The following is a 19,746-nucleotide window of genomic DNA, read 5'->3' on the forward strand; positions in this document are numbered from 1 at the left end:
AAATGGAAATAGACTAACATAAAACAATATTTATATACAGAGAAACTATACCAATAAGTCATTTTCACAATTTTTAATAAAATTTATAATTGTTCGACATTTCTCTCCCACTCTCTTTTTCTCACAATTTTTATCATTTATTTCATATTTTGTGTACCATAAACTATTAATTTCTTTTTTAGGAAATAATAAAATTTATATAAAAGTAAATAAAATTATTATATTATTATATAATATATAATGAATTATATATTAAATAATTATATTAGTTATTTTTAATATTTTTAATATAATTTATAGCTGTTATAAATTCGATAATTACAAATTTATTCGGAATTGCACTGTACAGTTTTATTGCGTTGTATACAAGATGTTCTCATGTTCTGCAGCAGTGAATTGTATGAATGTAACAGTGAGTGACAAGTCAGGCGGTGTTTACATTCGCAATACGAAGGAGCCGTTGATCTGCACAAGACAGTGGCATGTATCTACCGGGTGATATAGAATTATGAATGTTGTAATTAGTAACCAGTTGAGTCGTGCACGAATGAGCCAAAATACTAGCGGTGTCGATGCGCAAGACACTCACGAAACTCAATTAGAGTGGACGTGAATCGATTGAGCTATGTATAGAGCAGTTTTCAATTATTTGGGGTGCTGGTATGCGCGACACTCGCGGAACACAAGTGATGGTTGAAATATTTCGATGAGTTGTACGGTTGAATCGGACAAAACTGTGTTTGATATTGCTTACGATGAGCAAAGAAGATTAGTTAAGCCTAATTGAAGTGTCTTACAACTGGAAAAAAACTGATTGTATTCATAAGACATGTACTAATAGCGAGAGTGAAGATTACATATGCGCGTTCTAAGTTAGTATAGAACGAAAGAGAGCTATATAACGGCCACACGGTACGTTTTCATCGATGCACGATGCGTCTTCAATGATAATTGGTTGATTGATTTTCCGAATTGTGTGATTGACGGAAATTTATCATGCGTCCATCCTGTTGCGTCACGAAACGAGGCGAGATGAGAACGCAAATTATGCGACAACCATGTGATTCTGGCGTGAAAAGGGAACAGCAAGCACGAGTTAAGCCGGATGAAAAAGATTTCCAAACAATAGCTCTTAAAAATCTATTTCTCTCTCCACTCTCTTTCTATCTTTAAAATTCTCCGATAAAGCAATAAAACAAATAACTAAAGAATAATCTATTATATAAATAACTATTATATTAAATTTCGTGTGATACTGTCGAATAGCCACAAAATCAATTGATTTGTTTATAAAACATTTTCAGATGGGAGGATGAGATAAAAAAAGATATTCCCAAACCTACTTGTCTGGTAAAAAACAAGTCACCCTCCAAATATACTCCAAAAGATATAAAAGCCTTAGAATCATATAAAAGTAAAATGGAACGTTTGCAATTAGAGCGGAAAAAGTACCGATCGATTTTGGATGCTGAAAGGATAGAAATAAATGGTGAGTAATTATTTATCTTCAATAATTAATAATTAAACGAATTTACCAAAGTGAAGTTCTATTATAATTATAATAGTGCTTCGTCCTCAAAATTAATACCTGAAAATATTTTAACTACTTGTAGATTTTGAGAGTATCAGTTCAGGAAATATCGTTGATATTAAACAATAACATCGTATTGAGACCCCCTTTTATTCATAACGAACTTTTGAAAGACCCTAGGGTTAACAATTTTATAGTTTGTTTGTCTTTCATAAATATAATCCTTAACATTATATCTTACTTTTTTTTTAAGGAGATCCGAAGAAATTGAATACCCCCCATCCTGTGTTAATGTAGGAAATTGCTGTTGAATTATCGATGCGAAGAAGTATTTGACAGTCATAGTGATTCTTTGCAAAAATCTTTATAGCAAAAAAGGCGGCCAGCAACTCTAGCGAGTTAATATGCAATTTTCGTTCCTCGTTTGACCACTGACCATTAGCTATCTCTTTTCCATAGGCTGCTCCCCAGCCTGTCATTGAAGCGTCAGAGAATATTTCTATGCAATAATTATTATCTCTAATTATATGGCTTGGATACTTCATGGCCTCTAACCACCATCGAAACTTTGGTAGAATCAACTTCGGAACAGTCATATGTGTGTCATAATCCCCATTACTTTTCAGGTTTAAATATTTGCAACGCTCTAACTGTTTTGTGTAAAGCCAGCCATACTCTACGACTAGGCAAGTCGATATTAGTAGTACTATTAAACGTGCGAGTTCTCTAACCTTGCACCTTTATATGTTCAGAAATTTTCCTACTTCTCTTATAACTAAGACCTTCTTCTGCTCAGGTACACGAAAACTCTTTGTGTCAATTATAAATCCTAAGTATTTGCAGGATGTCAATGGCGATGTGATGCTCTTATCCATGCTTATAATAAACCCTAAGATTATCAATAACCTTTTTGTTGTAACGACGTTCTTTATACACTCGTCACGAGAAAGACCGACTAATAAGAAATCATCTAGATATATCGAAGATATGTAGCCCGCTGAGCGTAGTAATTTGATTATTGGTTTCAATAATTTTGTGAGTAAATCGGCAGAAGGAGAGTAGAGGGCAGGACGGGCTCAGTCACCGCGGGATTTTTTAAAATTCTATACTCTCAAATCTAGTGGATAAGTGGCAACACTGACATGTAACTACAAGTAGTTAAAATATTTTCAGGTACTAATCTTGAGGACGAAGCACGAGTATAATTACCTCTAAATCAATCTTCTTACAAACCCACTGATTGATTCATTTAGATAAAATAACAAAATGCTTTATGTCATTTGATGAAAAACTGAAGAATTTCAAAACGAAAAAGATTGCTATAGATTCCTCGATTCTCCAAGAAAAACTTCTAAGACTTCGTGAGATGCAAAGAATTCATCATATACGCGACGAAGTTTTTAAGATCACTCATTTCAAAGAAAATACAATTGCGAAAGACGCAGAAAAAGTGCAAGAACTCGTGCAAGACTGTTTAACTTTTGAAACAATTGTTAAGGAGTTGAAAAATCGATATGAAAATCTGATAAAGCGTGAGAAAGGCCTCGAAGGAAAGTTTCGTAGTGAATTTGGTGACCTTAAGCAACTAATAATCGAACATTTGTTCAGGTATTACAAAAAAAGACCAAGGATCGGTTATCTTACGTGCACATCTATAACGTACCTAACGGAATTAGGAAAGTGTGTGATCGGGAACAACAAATCCGAAATATTACCGGTTGAATGTTCAAATTTTCTTCGAAATCTTCAGTCTCTTGATTCGATACCAGAAAATGTCTCTACGTTGATAGATGATGCTCATTGGAGAACGATGTGTAGATTAAGAAGATTAAAAATCGAGATCGAGATAAAGGTAAGATTAAAATAACTTTATTATGTTGATATTAAGTTGGTGTAAAAATAATTACGATTTATATTATTTTTAATTCGGCATCGGTTTTTTTAATTATCTTTTTATTTAGTTACGGTTATATAATACAAAATTGCAAAATGTAAAACAGTGGCACTTCTGATTATCGAATAGTACACTTTATTTGAAGTATTCTAAAACGATTATATCTTTTTTATCTTTGCTATGGTATTCAAAATTCATGAGTTACATATATAAAATTAGCATAACAATAATTGCGACTTATATTATTTTAAATCTGACACGGTATTTTATTTTAATATAACGACTAGCATTTATTAGGTCAACACTTTTAAATATTTATGCGTAGTATTTTCAATAAATGATCAATATTTATAATAAAATATCGATATGTAATATAAGCGATCCTTATAAAACTGATTAATACAAATGTTACGTCCTGTGGTGTAATAAAGTGTGTGGTCTGTTTTTGGTCAAGCTGCGAAGTCTTTATAAGAGACCTAAAGAATTGTGATGGTGAGTGATGAGATTTGGATGTGTGACAACTAGAGGGATAAGAGGGTAATTAAAGTAAGAAATTAATTAGAATCCTATTACAGTGGAGACGGATGATTTGGAATTAAAGTAAGATCCGTACTTTTTTCTGTAGCTGGTAGGGTATCATTTACAATACAATCAAACAATCGTCAACAGCAATAAAACAGTAAAATAATTCTAGTCTCGGGTAATAACAGTATTTTACTAACTCTCAGATTCATTTATCTCCAATATTTATTCTTTTTCGTTATTGATCAATCTTTTTAAATGATTCACGGATTTTACAGAATGTAGAATACGGACTTATTAATTAAAACAAAATATAGACTTATTAACTAAAATAGAAATATGGGATTCAAGAGAAAAGTTAGAAGTGTCCCGCTTTTCTTCCTAATCTTCTTTATAGACCTATTCCTGCCTCTACTTCCTAAACCAATTACTTCTTTGCATAACAAATCAGCCTTAGGAAATGCAATTTAGTTCTTTATTGGGTAGTTACAATGACGCCTACAAGTCTCATTGGTTAGGAAGTTAACAAAGAGTAGACTATACTTTCCGGGGGTGAAGTCCAGACAACTTCGGATCTATGATGAATCTGCGTCTATGGGTAGGAAAACTGATTTTTCGTCGAATAATTTGGATGTTTAGCGTTAAAGTCATCTGCCTCAATAAATTTGTTACCTAATGTCTTAAAAAAATCGTTCCATTGATCTGTTGTGATTTTGAATGTGGGCGGTGCGTAAATTGCTGAGAGTTGGAATAAATTGCTATAAGTTTTTACTGTAATTGTAGTAGCTTGAAAGTATTCGAGGGATGTATTGCTGTGTAAATAATGATTGATTTTGTTCTTGACAATTATGGCAGTTCCATCGCGAGCTTTACCAATAGTTTTGTATTGTAAATGGTTAATATGGAATTTTTACATAGTTTCTAATGGTAAAATGTGTTTCAGAGACTAATAGAATATCTATGTCATGCATAGATATGAATAAAATTGGATTTCCTGTATTTTATGTTTTAGTCCATTATTGTTCCAAATCATTATTTTTAGTTGACTATCCATTATTTGTTAATTAGAAACTTATTTGTTAATAATTGTAACAGTGTGATTATTTGTTGTTTTAAGATAGAATTTTGCTCCATTATCATTTTAATTATAATTTCGGAGTTTTTAATTGTTTGTTGTGATAGTTCTTTGATGTCTGATGTTTCTTCTATATTATGGTCTTCAGAGTTTATTTGTACTTATTTGGTCGCTTTGGCATAACTTCTTCCTAGTGTAGTGTGTTCGATTGCCGATGTTTTATCTCTGTTATCTTTTACGTTTGTTTTATTATAATAGTTTCCTTTATAATTTTCGTCTAGGGTATCGTCTTCCAATACTTGTTTCCTTAGCATTGGAAATATTTTTTGTTGCAGCAGTTTCCTTGTCTGACATTCTTTATAGTTTGCTGGGTGATTACCGTTACAGTTTACGCATCTGACATTTTTAATTTTTTCCGGTTGAGAACAGAGCGTTGTTAGCTCACATTTGACACAGGCTGAATTGCGATTGCAATAATTTTTGGTATATCCATAAACTTGACATCTTGTACATTGTGGTATTTCTCTTTCTGGTTTGGGTGGTTCAACTTACAATTAGGTTATTATGTTAAACATGGTTTTAATGTTATATATATCCTTATTATTACTCTAAAGTGCCAATTCAATAAAGGACAGTGGTATGGTTGTTTTTTTTTGGTGTCATATTTTATTATCTTATTTATTGATCTTACTTTATGACCATTGTCTAATTCATCTATTATTTTAACCGTGTTTGTTTTAGGATGCAGATCTCGAATAACGACTATAAAACTCTTCTCGTTTTTTTGCTAATGTGTATAATATCCAGCGTTTTTAATTTTTATTGCATTTATTACCTTTCTAAACGTTTCTGGGGTATTTGTTTTGAAGATTATTCAGAGGGGGGGGTATTATTATTGTTATTGTTTGGTTAATTTATTTTACGCTTTTTGGACTTTAATATTTTTGTAGGCTTAGCGGATTTTCTATTTTACGAGACTTCCGAATTTGTTTTCATCTCACTTTCGGGTAATAAACGGGTTAATAACGGGTTTGATTATTCTTCTTTGAATATATTTGAGATCAGAGGATTGTTGTGGTTCTGTAGACGGTTGAGTTATTTTGGTATCTCTGATATTGTTCGAATAATGAATCTATCGTTGTTTTTAGCGATTTTAATAAGAGAAATATTTCTTGATACATAATCAGTTTGTTGATCTATAGGCTTGTCCACGCGATTTCCTGCGAGGATTTACTGTATTTTCTCACAAAGATATTGGTCGCTTAACACTGATCACTAACATTAATATATACGATTATATACAATATACCCTCGAGAGCAAAATATTAACATATCTGTAGCAATCGGAATATTGATCGAGACTCAAATTACATAGTTACTTTATAAAACAACTATTTAAAGTATGGAATAAAATTCTTTTTTAATGCTTTTCTTAAAACGCTAGTTATTTTGTGTATGATCTAGGTTTTTCATGAATAAATTGAATTATACACTTTAACGGTAACATATGTATAATCCATTGTTTGGGATCGAATTCTTACTATGCATTACTGAGGTTAAATTGATAAAAAAATTTCATATAAACATATGTCAAAAAATGCTTTATTAAATAAATATTTATATTTAAAGATATTTATGATTTATATTATTGTCGTTCTAAAAAATGTTCGAAAATTCTTCTGTAAAAATACAAGTTTCCATCCGTCAAATTAATCATTGCTTTTCAATTACTGTATTGGAAATAACAGTAAATTTATTCTGAATACATTTCTAAATTTCATCTTTTGTTTGTATCGTATTTTTATAAACCAATTCCCTTGCGTTACTCTGTTACGTCGAAACGTAACGTAGAAGAAGTAGGAATGATAGCATGATTCTTCAGTTTAGTATTATTAGATCAATCAAGACCGCTTGGATATGGGATTTCGTCTATGGCTAGACCATTGTCTTTGTTATTCTGAAAGTAAATTTCTGGAATTTCGAAATCATAAACTTTCAAGAAATTCTTGAGAGAAATAAACAAAGCATACAAACGGACCGATCCGTACCGATACAATTATTTTTATACTTTTTATACCGCGTATTTTATGATTCTATTGCATCACAATTAATAAACTTTACTTTCGTTACCTTTTAAGGAGGGGATTGGAATCTTCTTCCAAATATATAAGCGCTGCATAACCAACGGATAGTGTGTATGTTTGCGTTCTAAATTCATCAGTACTACAAAATCATTAATTGTAAGTCAAAATGGAACAAACCAACAAGTTACAAATCATTGAATGTAGTTACACAAACTTAATCTAACGGGAGTAACAAGTAACAACAAATCTAATAGTGTAACAAAACAACCGTAACAAATCAAGAGTATTAAAAACAAGCCAGTGTAATAATTGTAATCTACAACTAAAAAAATCCGCTTGAAACATCACCTAATTGTAACAGGAAATCTCAGGCAACTTATATCCAGCAATCAATGAACCACATTGTTACCAAAATGGTGAGATGAGTGAGGGATCAAATCATCACATCCAGCATTTATTCAACGAACCACGGCATTTAGCGATATCTAATAAAGTACCGATCAAGGCAAAGGTCATTCAACAAACCGCATAAAAGAAAGTCCAAAGGCGTTAAATCAGGTGAATAAAGAGGCTAACTGAGTCATTATAAATTATAATACATATATAATCCTATACAACGAATTTTGCCCGTAAATCTATGAATGCGTATGCCTTTTCAATAAATCATTTTCAGACATAAGTTTATATGAACATTTTTTTATCTATTCGACTTCAGTAACACGTCACAATTAATTTGTGTAAAGTAAAAGTAACTAAAAAGTAGTAACAATTAATTTGATCTCAACCTTGGACACCCTGTATGTACAGGGTGATTCATTAACACTTGCCACCAAGTAGCTCCGAAAGTATGATAATAGCAAAAAAGTTTATAAAACAAAAATTGCATGAAAAATTTGGGAATATAATATAACGTCAATTTTTTTTGCTAGGGTAGTCACTTCTGAGATTTAAAGGTCAAGTTTGTTTTTTTAAATAAAATGCTATATTTTATTACTTATTTTCTGATAGCAGCTGTCGTAGTGAATCCAACGATATGCAACATTAAGGTATTTGAAGGTCAACAAGGGTTGTTTAACCCTATCGTTACGGCAGTCTGGTCCACTGGAGTAACTCCACTGAACGGCGTTCGTAACAAAAGGGTTAAGGCAAAAGAAGTTAAATGAGCTTACATTTACAGAAAGTGTTCAAGGTGATCACCATTAGTATCAATGCTATTACCATTATTACCATATCACCATTAGTATCAGTGCTGCTATATTTTTATCACGAATTGAGTAGTATTTCTGTTCATTTTAGCTCTTATCGAATCACATGCTCTAACATGGCAGCATTACATTGATACCAATAGTGAACACTTTGAACACTTTCTGTAAATGTAAACTCATTTAACTTTTTTTGCCTTAACCCTTTTCTTGCGTATCCTATGCAGAGTTAGTAGGGCGAGCATCCAGACGTGTCGAGACGTGTCGTGACCTGCCGAAGACACCCGCGACAAAGAAGCATCGTAGTTTAGCGGTAAAACCAAGGATCGCCGAAATCCCTTTGTAAGGGCTCCTTCTTTCTTCTAGCAAGCGTTCTCCCACTATATCTATTAGACTAATCATATGCATCGACAGCTACGTTATCTGCCTTTTCGGTAATTGGTCCACGCGTTGCATCGCCTTTCCTATAAAGTCTGCTTTTTCTCGCGTCTGGTCCTATTCTACCACGAGACATGCGAGGGATTACATCATCGAAGTACTGTGAGCGACAAAGGACAAAGGCAGTCCTACACGTGGTCAGAATTTATTCTGCCTTTTGCATACGCATCTCATCAGCCGATAGCTGTATCTCAAGCTAGCTGTAAAGCATTCATCGCCGTTGTAAGGATTTATCGTGTATATAATTCAAGCAGGGTTTTTACGCCGCAAGGCTTTTCCCTGACAAGCCAAATAAAGTGTACTCTTTAGTACTGGCTGGGGCTCAAAAAAATATCTGATTTATTTGTAATTATAATCCTATCCTTATTCCCACCAAATATACAACTCTCGATATTCACATATGACGGCATTTTCGAGTGATAATAAAAAACACTGGAGTAACGATCAAGGAGTCGGTCGTTCAACACTTTTTGTTACGATCGCCAGCAATAGACGGAGTCTACTCGATGACCCGCGTGTACGAGCGCTGTTCAGTGGTGTTATTCGGCGCGGCGCAGCGTCTGGTGGCGTTACTCTAGCGACGCGGCGTCGCGTTTGATAGCGTTACTCCAGTGGACCGGACCTATAACGATAGGGTTAAACGACCCTTGTTGACTTTCAAATACCTTAATGTTGCATATCGTTGGATTCGCTACGACAGCCGCTATCAGAAAATAAGTAATAAAATATAGCATTTTATTTAAAAAAACAAACTTGACCTTTAAATCTCAGAAGTGACTACACCTAGCAAAAAAAAATTGACATTATATTATATTCTCAAATTTTTCATGTTACTTTTGTTTTATAAACTTTTTTGCTACTACCATATTTTAGGAGCTATTTTGGTGGCAAGAATTAGTGAATCACCCTGTATATGTAGGGATGTAGGATATTTTTTGTTCTCTACTTGGAAGATACAAGTTATCGAAACTCGGATTACGTACTCTTATGATTAATAAAGATTTTATTCATTATGATGTTATAATGATACAACTTTACTCTTTGATCGGTCTACTTAAGACTGTCTTCTTTTCTTAGTTTTGCATCTTCTTTCTTGCCTTTCTTATTCCCACTCACATCCGCGTATACGCATTCGGAAATTCCACTCACTTTTTGTTCTATTCGCTACTTATCTCATTAATGCTACATTTCCATCTCATTCTCACTCTCAACATCTCAGCCCCCTCTCTTCCTTTCATAAAAAAATTAGTCCAGTCAACGCGGGCCGTTTCCTTCATATCTCAGGAAAGAAGGTGGAAACTTGATATAAGGGTAAATAGACGACGCTGAATCGAATGGTGCTAATTTTTTTGAGGTGGAAAGTGCCGTTTTTGAGAAAAAGGGTAAAAAAGGGTCAAAAATAACTTTATCTTAGAATCTAGGCATTTAATCAAAAAAAGTTTCAAACAAAAGTTGTAGAGAATTGAAAAATACTAAAAAAATGTTCTATAAGTTATCTTCGTATTTTCAAAAATAAGCGAATAAAATTGGATTGAAGATGGGAAAAAAATTGTAAGAGTGAGAGAAAGCAAGCTTATCCCTCCGTCGCGTTTTACACGCGAGCGAGCTAGTATGCGTGCGAGCGTCCGTGCGCACTAATCACAAACGAAGGATCTTCGGCAATCTTCGGGACTCTCGGTCTTGAATGAAAGTGCGAGTGAGAGAACAAACCAATATTTCTCTCTTTTTATTTATCATGCGATAACGAGTATTATTGTCCTTGGCCATCGATTGTTGAGCGTTCTGATATTTCTCTTTTTATATTTTTTCTTTCGGTAGCAAGAATTTTACGTCTTGGCCATCGAGCGTCGAGCGTTTTGTATAGGAGTGCGAGTGAGAAAGAAAACCGATATTTCTCTCTTTCTATTTTTTCTTTCGGTAGCGAGAATTTTTCGTTTTGGCCATCGTGCGTCGAGCGTTTTGTATATCTATATATATCGGCGTATAAGCGCGGCACTTTTAAATCGAATCTTGATGCTTATGGCAAGCCATTTCTTTATTTATTGTCAAAAATAATGAACCTTGAATAAAAAAAAAAATAATTCATTTTAGCAGAAACTATTATTATTTAGTTGAGAGTAAAAATAATGAATTAATTTTGTGTCTCGCAATAAAATTAATTAGAATAATTAATTGATATAAATTCTTTGCCTCACAAAAATTTATTTGTATATCAATGAATACGTATTCTCTTTAAGACGAAATTTAAAATTTAAATATTTTTCCTATTAAATTATGTATTTTATAAAATTTTAAATTACTGACTTTTTGTCTCGTAAAAATTTATTAGTGTATCAAACTAAATACATATTTGAAAAAGAAGAATTTTGTATCCACACATAAAATTAATTCAAGATATATATGAAAGGATATTCTAAAAACGTGGAATTTATTTTTTGTCTATACATAATTTTAATTCATTTTTATTATGTTATAAGAAAACAGTAATGCATTCTGATTCATCTTCGAAGTCTTAAGAATTCTACGAAAAAAATCGGACAATTACCAAGTGGTGCGTTAGCGTAAGTAGTAACGTCTTCGCTTCTCGCGCTGGTTTATTAACGTTCGATTCTTCGTGGGGGAATTATTTTTTTTATAAGTTTTTCTATCCTTAGGTTATATAAATTATTTTTACATTTCCTAATTTCTAATTATATATAGAAAAAAAATTAAAATTATTACAAAAAAATTCAAAGCAATAAATTTTTTTACATCCTGCACAAATAAACGAAGTTTATTACTTAAATTACAAATTCATCCTGTAAATATCATCCTAAATAAATGTATCGTTTCGGCACGTTAAAAATTAATTTTTGTTATTTATTGGATATTATTTTATTTATAATTGGTAATTTTATTACTCGCGTAATAATGTTGATTTCCTAATAAAATTTATATCGTTAGTGCAAAATTTGAAAAAAATCTGAGGTGAGACTCACTGATCGTCTCCTTGTTAAGGATAGATCAAGACTGTTGTCTTAATGCGTATAGGGTTACACCCAACATATCATGGCATAGACTATTATTTTAGATTGTAGATACTCATAATTCTATCTCTTATTATTTTAAAAACATTATACCTTATTATTTATTAATAAATAAATACTACTATTATAAATATAAATCTTACACAAATGTAACTCACAGCATATTTTCGTTTAACTATCGATCGACTTGTCTCATACACGTGCACACAACTAACTAATGTTAGAACCATGGAGACTACATAAGGAGTACGAACTCAAACGTATTAATTGCCAAAATCTGTCCACGTAAATCGCATATATTTAAGTTTTCTTTTTTCACCACTAGTGTCGCTAATATTCATTTGGTAGCTCTGAATATAGTAACGTACCGATGCGTGAAGTGAGCAAATAATTCTTAATTAATTGTAAGATTAATAAAAATTTAGAAAAATAAAAATAGGCAAGGTGTGCGCAGTAAAAAATTGCAATCGTGGGGAGTGCAGCTGATCTCATACGAAGACGGGAATTAAAGATGGGACATTATTTTTATCTGACTGAATTTTATTATCAATAAAATTTACATTAAATATTTTGTTTTACTAAATGATTAGGATTTGATCTAAATTTATTATTATTATTATTTTTTCCCCTTTTTGCGAAATTCAGAGATCCTTCAAAAAGGAGAACAGGAGGCGCGGAATCTAGGTTACGGATTCCACCATCCTAGCTGGTGGGTATGTGGGACTCCCGAAGCCTACCCACTAAACCGCCCTCTCCTTTAGCTCCTCCCCCAACCAGGTACAATGTTAATATTACTTCTGGGTTGGGGGATCCGTCTGTGTGCATCTATTCGTTCCATCTATTCGTTGTCTTTTGTATCAGTCTGCCTGTTCTTTCATTTGAAGCAGCCGTCTGCGTTTTTACGTTTGAGTATCGTCTCTGTGTAGGTGGGTACTATTTGCCACCACTCTGTAGTATGGAGCATTACCTCGACGATGTTGTCTGGGGTGATGGTACCAACGGTCGTCTCCAGTCTCCGTCTAAGTGTTGTCTAGTGGTCACATTCAAAGAACGTGTGTTCCGCGTCGTCTCGTTCGTGCCCGCAGTATTTGCAGTCCGGTGTCTGTACTTTGTTCATGTTGTATTAGGTGTACAAATAAGTTTCTGCCGTTTTTTTATTAAAAATTAAGTATTTATTCTAGAAGAATGGTAATTTTAAGGTTATTTGAAATACTGTCCATCACTTGCAATGACTTTTTCCCCTCCCTCAGGCAACATTCGGATCCCACGTCGGAAGAACTCCTTGTCTTTTGAGGCTATCCACGAATCAACCCAATTTTTGGTATCTTCATATGATTTGAACCGCTGCTCCGACAGAGCATGTGCCATGGACCGAAATAGGTGATAATCGGACGGTGCAATGCCTGGTGAATACGGCGGGTGGGGCAACACTTCCCAATCAAGTGTTTCCAAATACTTTTTCACGGGAGCCGCTACATGTGGACGAGCATTGTCATGCAGGAGAATAATTTTTTCGTGTCTAGAATAGTATTGAGGGCTTTTTTCCTTCAGAGCTCGGCTCAATCTTATTAATTGTGTTCGATAGAGGGCTCCGGTGATTGTTTCGCTCGGATTAAGCAACTCATAATACAATACACCCAGCTGATCCCACCAAATACACAGCATGAGTTTTTTTCCGTGAATATTCGGTTTTGCTGTTGATGTTGACGCATGGCTTGGTAATCCCCATGATTTTCTTCTTTTTGGATTATCATAATGTATCAATTTCTCGTCACCAGTGATGATACGATGTAAAAAACCCTTTTTTTATGTCTAGCAAGCAGTATTTCTCTTAAGCATAATCGGCGTTCAATATCTCTCGGCTTTAATTCGTACGGAACCCAATTTCCTTGTTTATTAATCATTCCTAATGATTTTAAACGATGTGAGACTGCTTGCTGAGTGACTTCTAATGTTACAGCAAGTTCTTTTTGTGTTTGAGATGAATCTTCCTCCAATATTTCCTCCAATTCTGCATCCTCGTAAATTTTTGGCCTTCCACTGCGATCTTTGTCTTCTACGTCGAAATCACCGTTTTTAAACTTTTGAAACCACTCACGACACGTTCTCTCACTCAAAGCAGTCTCACCATATGCTTCTACGAGCAATCGATGCGCCTCAGCAGCAGATTTCTTTATATTAAAGAAGTAAACTAATATTTCCCGCAAATGACGCTTATTTGGCTCAAATTTGGACATATTCAACTAAAAAAAATTATATTTTACCAATATGAAATCAATAATATTAAAAGGTTATGTTGTTCTTAAACGTCCAAACTAATTTTTATGCAGGATATCATTTGCGAAAGTAAACGGAAACTCCGCGCCGCGCTATCTACATTAAAACGGCGGAAACTTATTTGTACACCTAATAAAGGTACCGTCTAAAGTAACCGTACCCTGTCAGAAGCTGGATGACATAGAAGTTTAGGTCCCCGAACTCCCTCTTAAGCCACGGCTTCAGGTCCTTTATCAGCCATCTTGTCTGTCGTTTTTTCTGCCCAGCGTTGTTGCCATGCCTGCATCATCTTGCGTCTTTCCGTGGTTGCCGCGTCCTACAGTCTCGTTTTCACGCTCCTCTCGTGTATCCTCTTGTATTAGAACGCCAGGAGGTCCACGGGGATTACGCCAGCCACCACCAAGACAGCCTGTGCAGAAACAGTCCGGTAGGAGCAGGCGATCCTCAGCGCAACCTGTCTTTGTACTGTCATCATTGCGTGGCAATACTTCTTGATCTTTAGGGCGTCTGTCCAGATCTTCGCGCCGTATAATAGAATCGAGTGGGTCGTCGTCATAAGCAGTCGTCGTTTCCCCGGTCTCAGTCCAGTCGTGTTTGCCATCAGACGGCTTAAGGATGCAACCCTCTCGGCCGCCTTCCAGGTAATCTTTTGTATGTGGGGCCAGAAGGTCAGCTTCATGTCGAGGGTCACCCCCAGATACTTGACTTCCCATCTGGTTACTATTTCGTCGATCCCAACCGTCATAGGTAGTGTCGTCTGTATTCGTCTTCTTGTAAGAAACATGAGTTCTGTCTTTTCTGTTGCTAATTGCAGTCCGTGATCGGTCATCCATCGTTTCTATCTATGATAGATATTCTATTGATATCTAGTGTCGCCATGAGCACGATTGGCTGCGCTACATGGCAATGTCTGTCCGAGTCTCTAAAGGTGTCGATCATTTTTTGGATCGCTCCAATCGTTGATCGACTCCTTCTGAAACCGAATTGCCGGTCCGATAGCCCACCGGCTTGTATTGCGTCTGTGAGTCTGGGTCTCAGTAATTGTTCGTACAGTTTCCCTGTCGTGTCAAGTAAGCTCAGCGGCCGGTAGGCCGACGGCGTGCTGGGATCTCCCTTACTCTTGGGGATAAGTACCAGCCTCGCCACCTTCTACCAGTCGCTGAAAGTCCCTGTCGTCAAGCACTCGTTGTACAGATCAAGGAATATCTCCGGCCTCAGTTTGACCACCAGTCGGATAATCTCTCCAAGTACTTCGTCTGTCCCCGGCGCCTTTTCAACCTTCATCGCCTTGGATGCACTGATGAGCTCCCCTGCGATAAAGATAGGGGCTGCCGGTGTCCCCGTGCCATCTGTCTCGTCCGTGCGTGTCGGGTGTGTCGGGAAAAGTCCGTCAACGATCCGTCGTGTGGTTTCGGCGTCTTTGAGTTCCGGCGGAGCTCGTGCCCCTAGTTTGCTGGTCATAATCTTGTAGCCGGTTCCCCAGGGGTCAAGGTCTACCTCCTCGCAGGGCTTCTTCCAGCACCGCGTCTTGCTGTCTCTGATGGCTTTCGTGAGCGCCTTCCGCGCTGTCTTATAGGCGGCATGGAGGTTTTTCCTTTCGGGTCTTACGCGAGCCCTTGTGACCCGTCGTTGTTTCGCCAAGCAAGTTCTTCGCAATTCGGCTATCTCGTCCGTCCACCAGTACTGTGGTTATCTGTGTCGTTCTTTGCGTCGCTTCGGAATTGTGCTGTTGCACAGCCGTTCCGTCAGTTTTGCCGTCTCTTCTGTCAGTTTTTCCGCATTTTGCCGGCCAATCAGCTCCGGGGGGACTTTTGTTATCGTGGCTGGTGCTGCCACTAGCTCCTCAAAAAGCTTCTGTACGTCCAGTTTGTTTATGTTCCACCGCGGGGGGTGCTGGGTCCTTGTCTGTGTCGTTGTTATCCGTCCCGTCACCTCGGAGGTTATGTACTGGTGATCGCTGGCAGTGTAGTCCTCGATCACTCTCCATCGCCTCACCTATGTCAACAATCTGTCTGATATCATCATAACTTCGGGTATAGAGTCGCCGAATCCTGGTCGTCTGTATGTCGGTACGTTTCCCATGTTTGCTACGACTAGGTCTAGCCTTGCGGCCATCTCCAGCAGCAGCCGTCCACGTCTGTTTGTTCTCGTCGCTCCCCACTCGATCGCTCTCACGTTGAGGTCTCTTGCAACAACGACGTCTCCGGGCAGATCCTTGATTCCGTCCTCGAGGAGTTCCACCTTTCTCTCGAATTCCGCCGAGATGCAGTTGGGGGTCACGTAGACGCTGAAATAGGTGACAGCGCCGACCCTAACCCAGACGTAATCGTCGCCCACACCGCGGTCCGTTATTCTTGATCGGGCAGCGCGCCTCACCCATATATCTGTTCTCTCGGTTTCGTTCGTTATCCATGTCTGAGTCGTCTTTGTCCTGTATGGTTCGCTCAGTATCAGAATGTCCGCATCGTGTTCGTCAGCTATCTGGGGCAGTAGCATGTCTGCTGTCCTGCCTCGGTTCAGGTTTCCCTGTATTATCCTGTCCGTCTTTCTGCCCGCTTCCTACACTCCTCCAATGCAGCCCGGAAAACCGCGCAGCTCCCGGATCCCGCGAGATGCGTCGTGTCACCGTGTCCCGCCTCGGTGCACAGGGGGCAAGATGGTCTGTTCTTGCAATCAGCTGCATAGTGTCCCGTTTCGCCGTATTTTCTGCAGCTTTTTGTCCTGTCCATGCTCGTGTAGTTTGCTCTAGTATGTCCGTATCTCAGACACCTGTAGCATTTCGTCGCTGATATTCGTTCCCGGACACGGCAATGCATCCATCCGATCCCGATCCGTCCCCGACCAAGCAACACCCCAGCCTCATGCGATTCAAGCTCACATACCGTCATATACTGTTCATTCCAGTTCGGACCGAAGATGTGGACTCCAAAGTCCGCACTTCGTCCTGTTTCTCGTTCCAAAGCCTGTCTTACGTCGTCCGTAATAGAAACGCAGTCGAGGTCCATAATCTCCAGTTGAACCCTAGAGGTCACGGTTCTGACACTACCCGTGTCCCCACTTCCTGCAGAGCGCGTTGGAAGTTTTCTCATCCGTCCTTGTCTGTCTGTATTTTAAGCAGACATATTCCGTTTTTGGTTTTCCTCAGGGTCGTCACCTGCACGTGACTCTTCGTCGGGTCCACCGTCATCCTTATTTTCCGTACAATGTCGGAGTACGTACTGTCTTTTCCAGGCCTGATAAGTACAGCCGTTCCCCGTTGTTTGTCTGCCTGCTTGCGCTTCTCGGTCTGAGCGTTCACGTTAGTCTCTTCCGTTTTCTTTTTCTGGTCCGACGGTTTTGTCTTTTTTCTCGTAGCTATTTTTCACTCTTCTGTCGTTTCCTTTCTCGGAGGTCGCTTCCGAGAGGGCTCCAACGGGTTCGCGTTTGCCGAACGTTTTCGTTTCGTCCGTGGCGTCTCCCCTTCTTTCATTTCCGTCTCCGTTTCCGTCTCTATCTGTTCGTAGTCTGTGTCGTGTCTTCTTGGGACTGCCTTCGTGTGCTTATCCAGTGCCGCGTCGGCAGCTTCTAGGATCGTCTTGATTCCGTTCTTGACCGTCATGTTCTTTTGAACAGTGGCTGCCTCGCACATTTTTGACGCCATCTTCCGTATGAGCATCAGTAGTTCTGTGATGTCCAGGTCCTTCTGTATCGCTACGTTCGTCCGCTCTGTTTCGAGTCTTTTCTCGCTGTCGAGAGCGGCGGGAGCCGAGGCAATGCTCACCCCGCTTCCCGCACTCGAAACGCTGACCAACCTTTCCCTGCTGGGCAAGTTCGGTATTGTTTTGTCAATTCTGTTTTCCACGTCCATTTTCCTCGTCGCTGTCTTCGTCGTTAAATAATTGCACATTCTGCGGCCCTCAAAATCCTTGCCGCTGCCATGGGCCACTGGAGCTTTCATTCGATCGGAGCCCTGGATGAATTGTCCCTGTATTAGAGTTTACCACCTGAGGTAATTCTTTGTTTTGTTTGTGCATGTCATTTTTTAGTGTTCCTGTATGCTAGGGGTCTCTCGGTGTCGCAACTCCCCGAACCGTGTCGGAACGCAGCACGGCCCATGAGATCCCGTCCGACTGTGTGTGGTTTCTCCCTGTGTGTAGTGTGCGTGTATGTTGATGGCGGAGAGAGCCGGTACATTAATTCGTCGTTAGGAAGAGCCCGTCTATAGGGATCCCGCACATTCGCTTTTTCGGCGGGCCCCGTTTATAGGGCCCCTGAACTTTCGCTTTCTCAGGTTGACCCGTTTATAGGGTCCCTGAACATTCTCATCACCGATGTGTTACTCGGGCATGTTTGTGTAGGTGTTCGTGTGTGTTTGTGTAGCTTGGTTTTGGTCCATCCCGAAGCATTTCGGTACCTTCCATATCTGGAAGGCGTTCCCCTATCCGCCACTTGGGGAGGCGCCCAGCAACTCGACACGAGTTATTATTATTATTATTATTATTATTATTATTACTATTTACTCATTTTTTTACGATTATTAAATAATTATTTATTTAATTTCAATTATTTATACTTAAACAACCTAAATGATTACCGTTATAGTTTCGTATTATTATTTCTATTTCAAACTGTTGCCTTATTCTCCTTCTATTTTAGTATAAATAGCACACGGGCGCCCTTTTATTTTTATATTCCATTTTTATACATGGAGTTCGTATTCCTTATGTAGTCTCCATGTCTAGAACGTTCCACCTCCACCATTTGACGCGTACATAAGTCCTCAAATGTATTTTTCCCGCTTTTACAAATTGACCTATGCATTTACTTATAATAATGTTTTATCGTTTTTTCTTTTCTTTAAAATCATTTGACTGCACTTTGTTGCCACGTTTCTCACTTCACTTCGAGCTTTGTAATAGCTTATTATTTATCTTATTTATTCCTTCACACATATTCATCATATTCCGTTAGTAATAATTGCAGTGTTTCATCCTTACTCAACCTCGCTTTTGCCTTCACACTGATTGCTCGCGTTAAGATATATATTATTAAATATAATTGACCCAGGGCTTCATGTAATAGGCTAAAGCCTTCGTATACATAAGACCTGCATGTTCGCTTATCTTACACACTACGTATCGATCTCCTCGTAGAATAAGGGGTCATTTTGTGGTATAGGGTTTGATAGGCTGCTATCTTATTGAATTAATTAAGACAGCACAATAGCGCCGACTAAACGGATTATATGATAAAAGATTCCGGAAATGGAGACGTTTGTTCGTATGAGTAGAGACGTGTTTGTTTATACTACCGTCGGCTAAATCGAAGCAACGAAGAGCAATATAATTTCGACACTCGTAACTTAACCTTTTAGGCACGACGCGCCACTATAGTGGCTCACTCGAATAACTCACTCGCTCACTGTTTAAATTAAATAATCGTCTTCATATGCATTCATATTGAAGTGAAATGGTAAAGTTTAAATATATGTGCAATATATTTTTAAGAAAAGTTATAATTTAATCATCACAAATACTTCACTCTAATATACTCTCGTGAGAACGTCACAAATTGCAGTAATGTATCGTTTATACATAGTTCGCGTCAGATTCTGCCATCCAGAGAAATAGCCTCGGGCAAAATTGAACCTTACCTAAAAGGTTAATGTAACCAGCCTCGGTGTGATCTATATCCTATCATTCGTTATTTCATTTGGTT

At 37.6% G+C, this 19,746-nt stretch overlaps 1 protein-coding gene across 1 annotated transcript in view; it reads left to right on the forward strand.

Moving 5' to 3' along the window:
* LOC122514476 (cilia- and flagella-associated protein 43-like) overlaps positions 1-19,746 on the forward strand; it is a 75,067-nt gene that overhangs the window by 31,620 nt on the left and 23,701 nt on the right. The window contains exons 12-13 of the mRNA XM_043631382.1: positions 1,305-1,489; positions 2,785-3,383. Coding sequence (XP_043487317.1) covers positions 1,305-1,489; positions 2,785-3,383 — 784 coding nt within the window. The remainder of the gene's footprint in view (positions 1-1,304; positions 1,490-2,784; positions 3,384-19,746) is intronic.

This window comes from Polistes fuscatus, unplaced genomic scaffold, assembly GCF_010416935.1.
Source record: "Polistes fuscatus isolate 324 unplaced genomic scaffold, CU_Pfus_HIC Scaffold1, whole genome shotgun sequence".
NCBI lineage: Eukaryota > Metazoa > Arthropoda > Insecta > Hymenoptera > Vespidae > Polistes > Polistes fuscatus.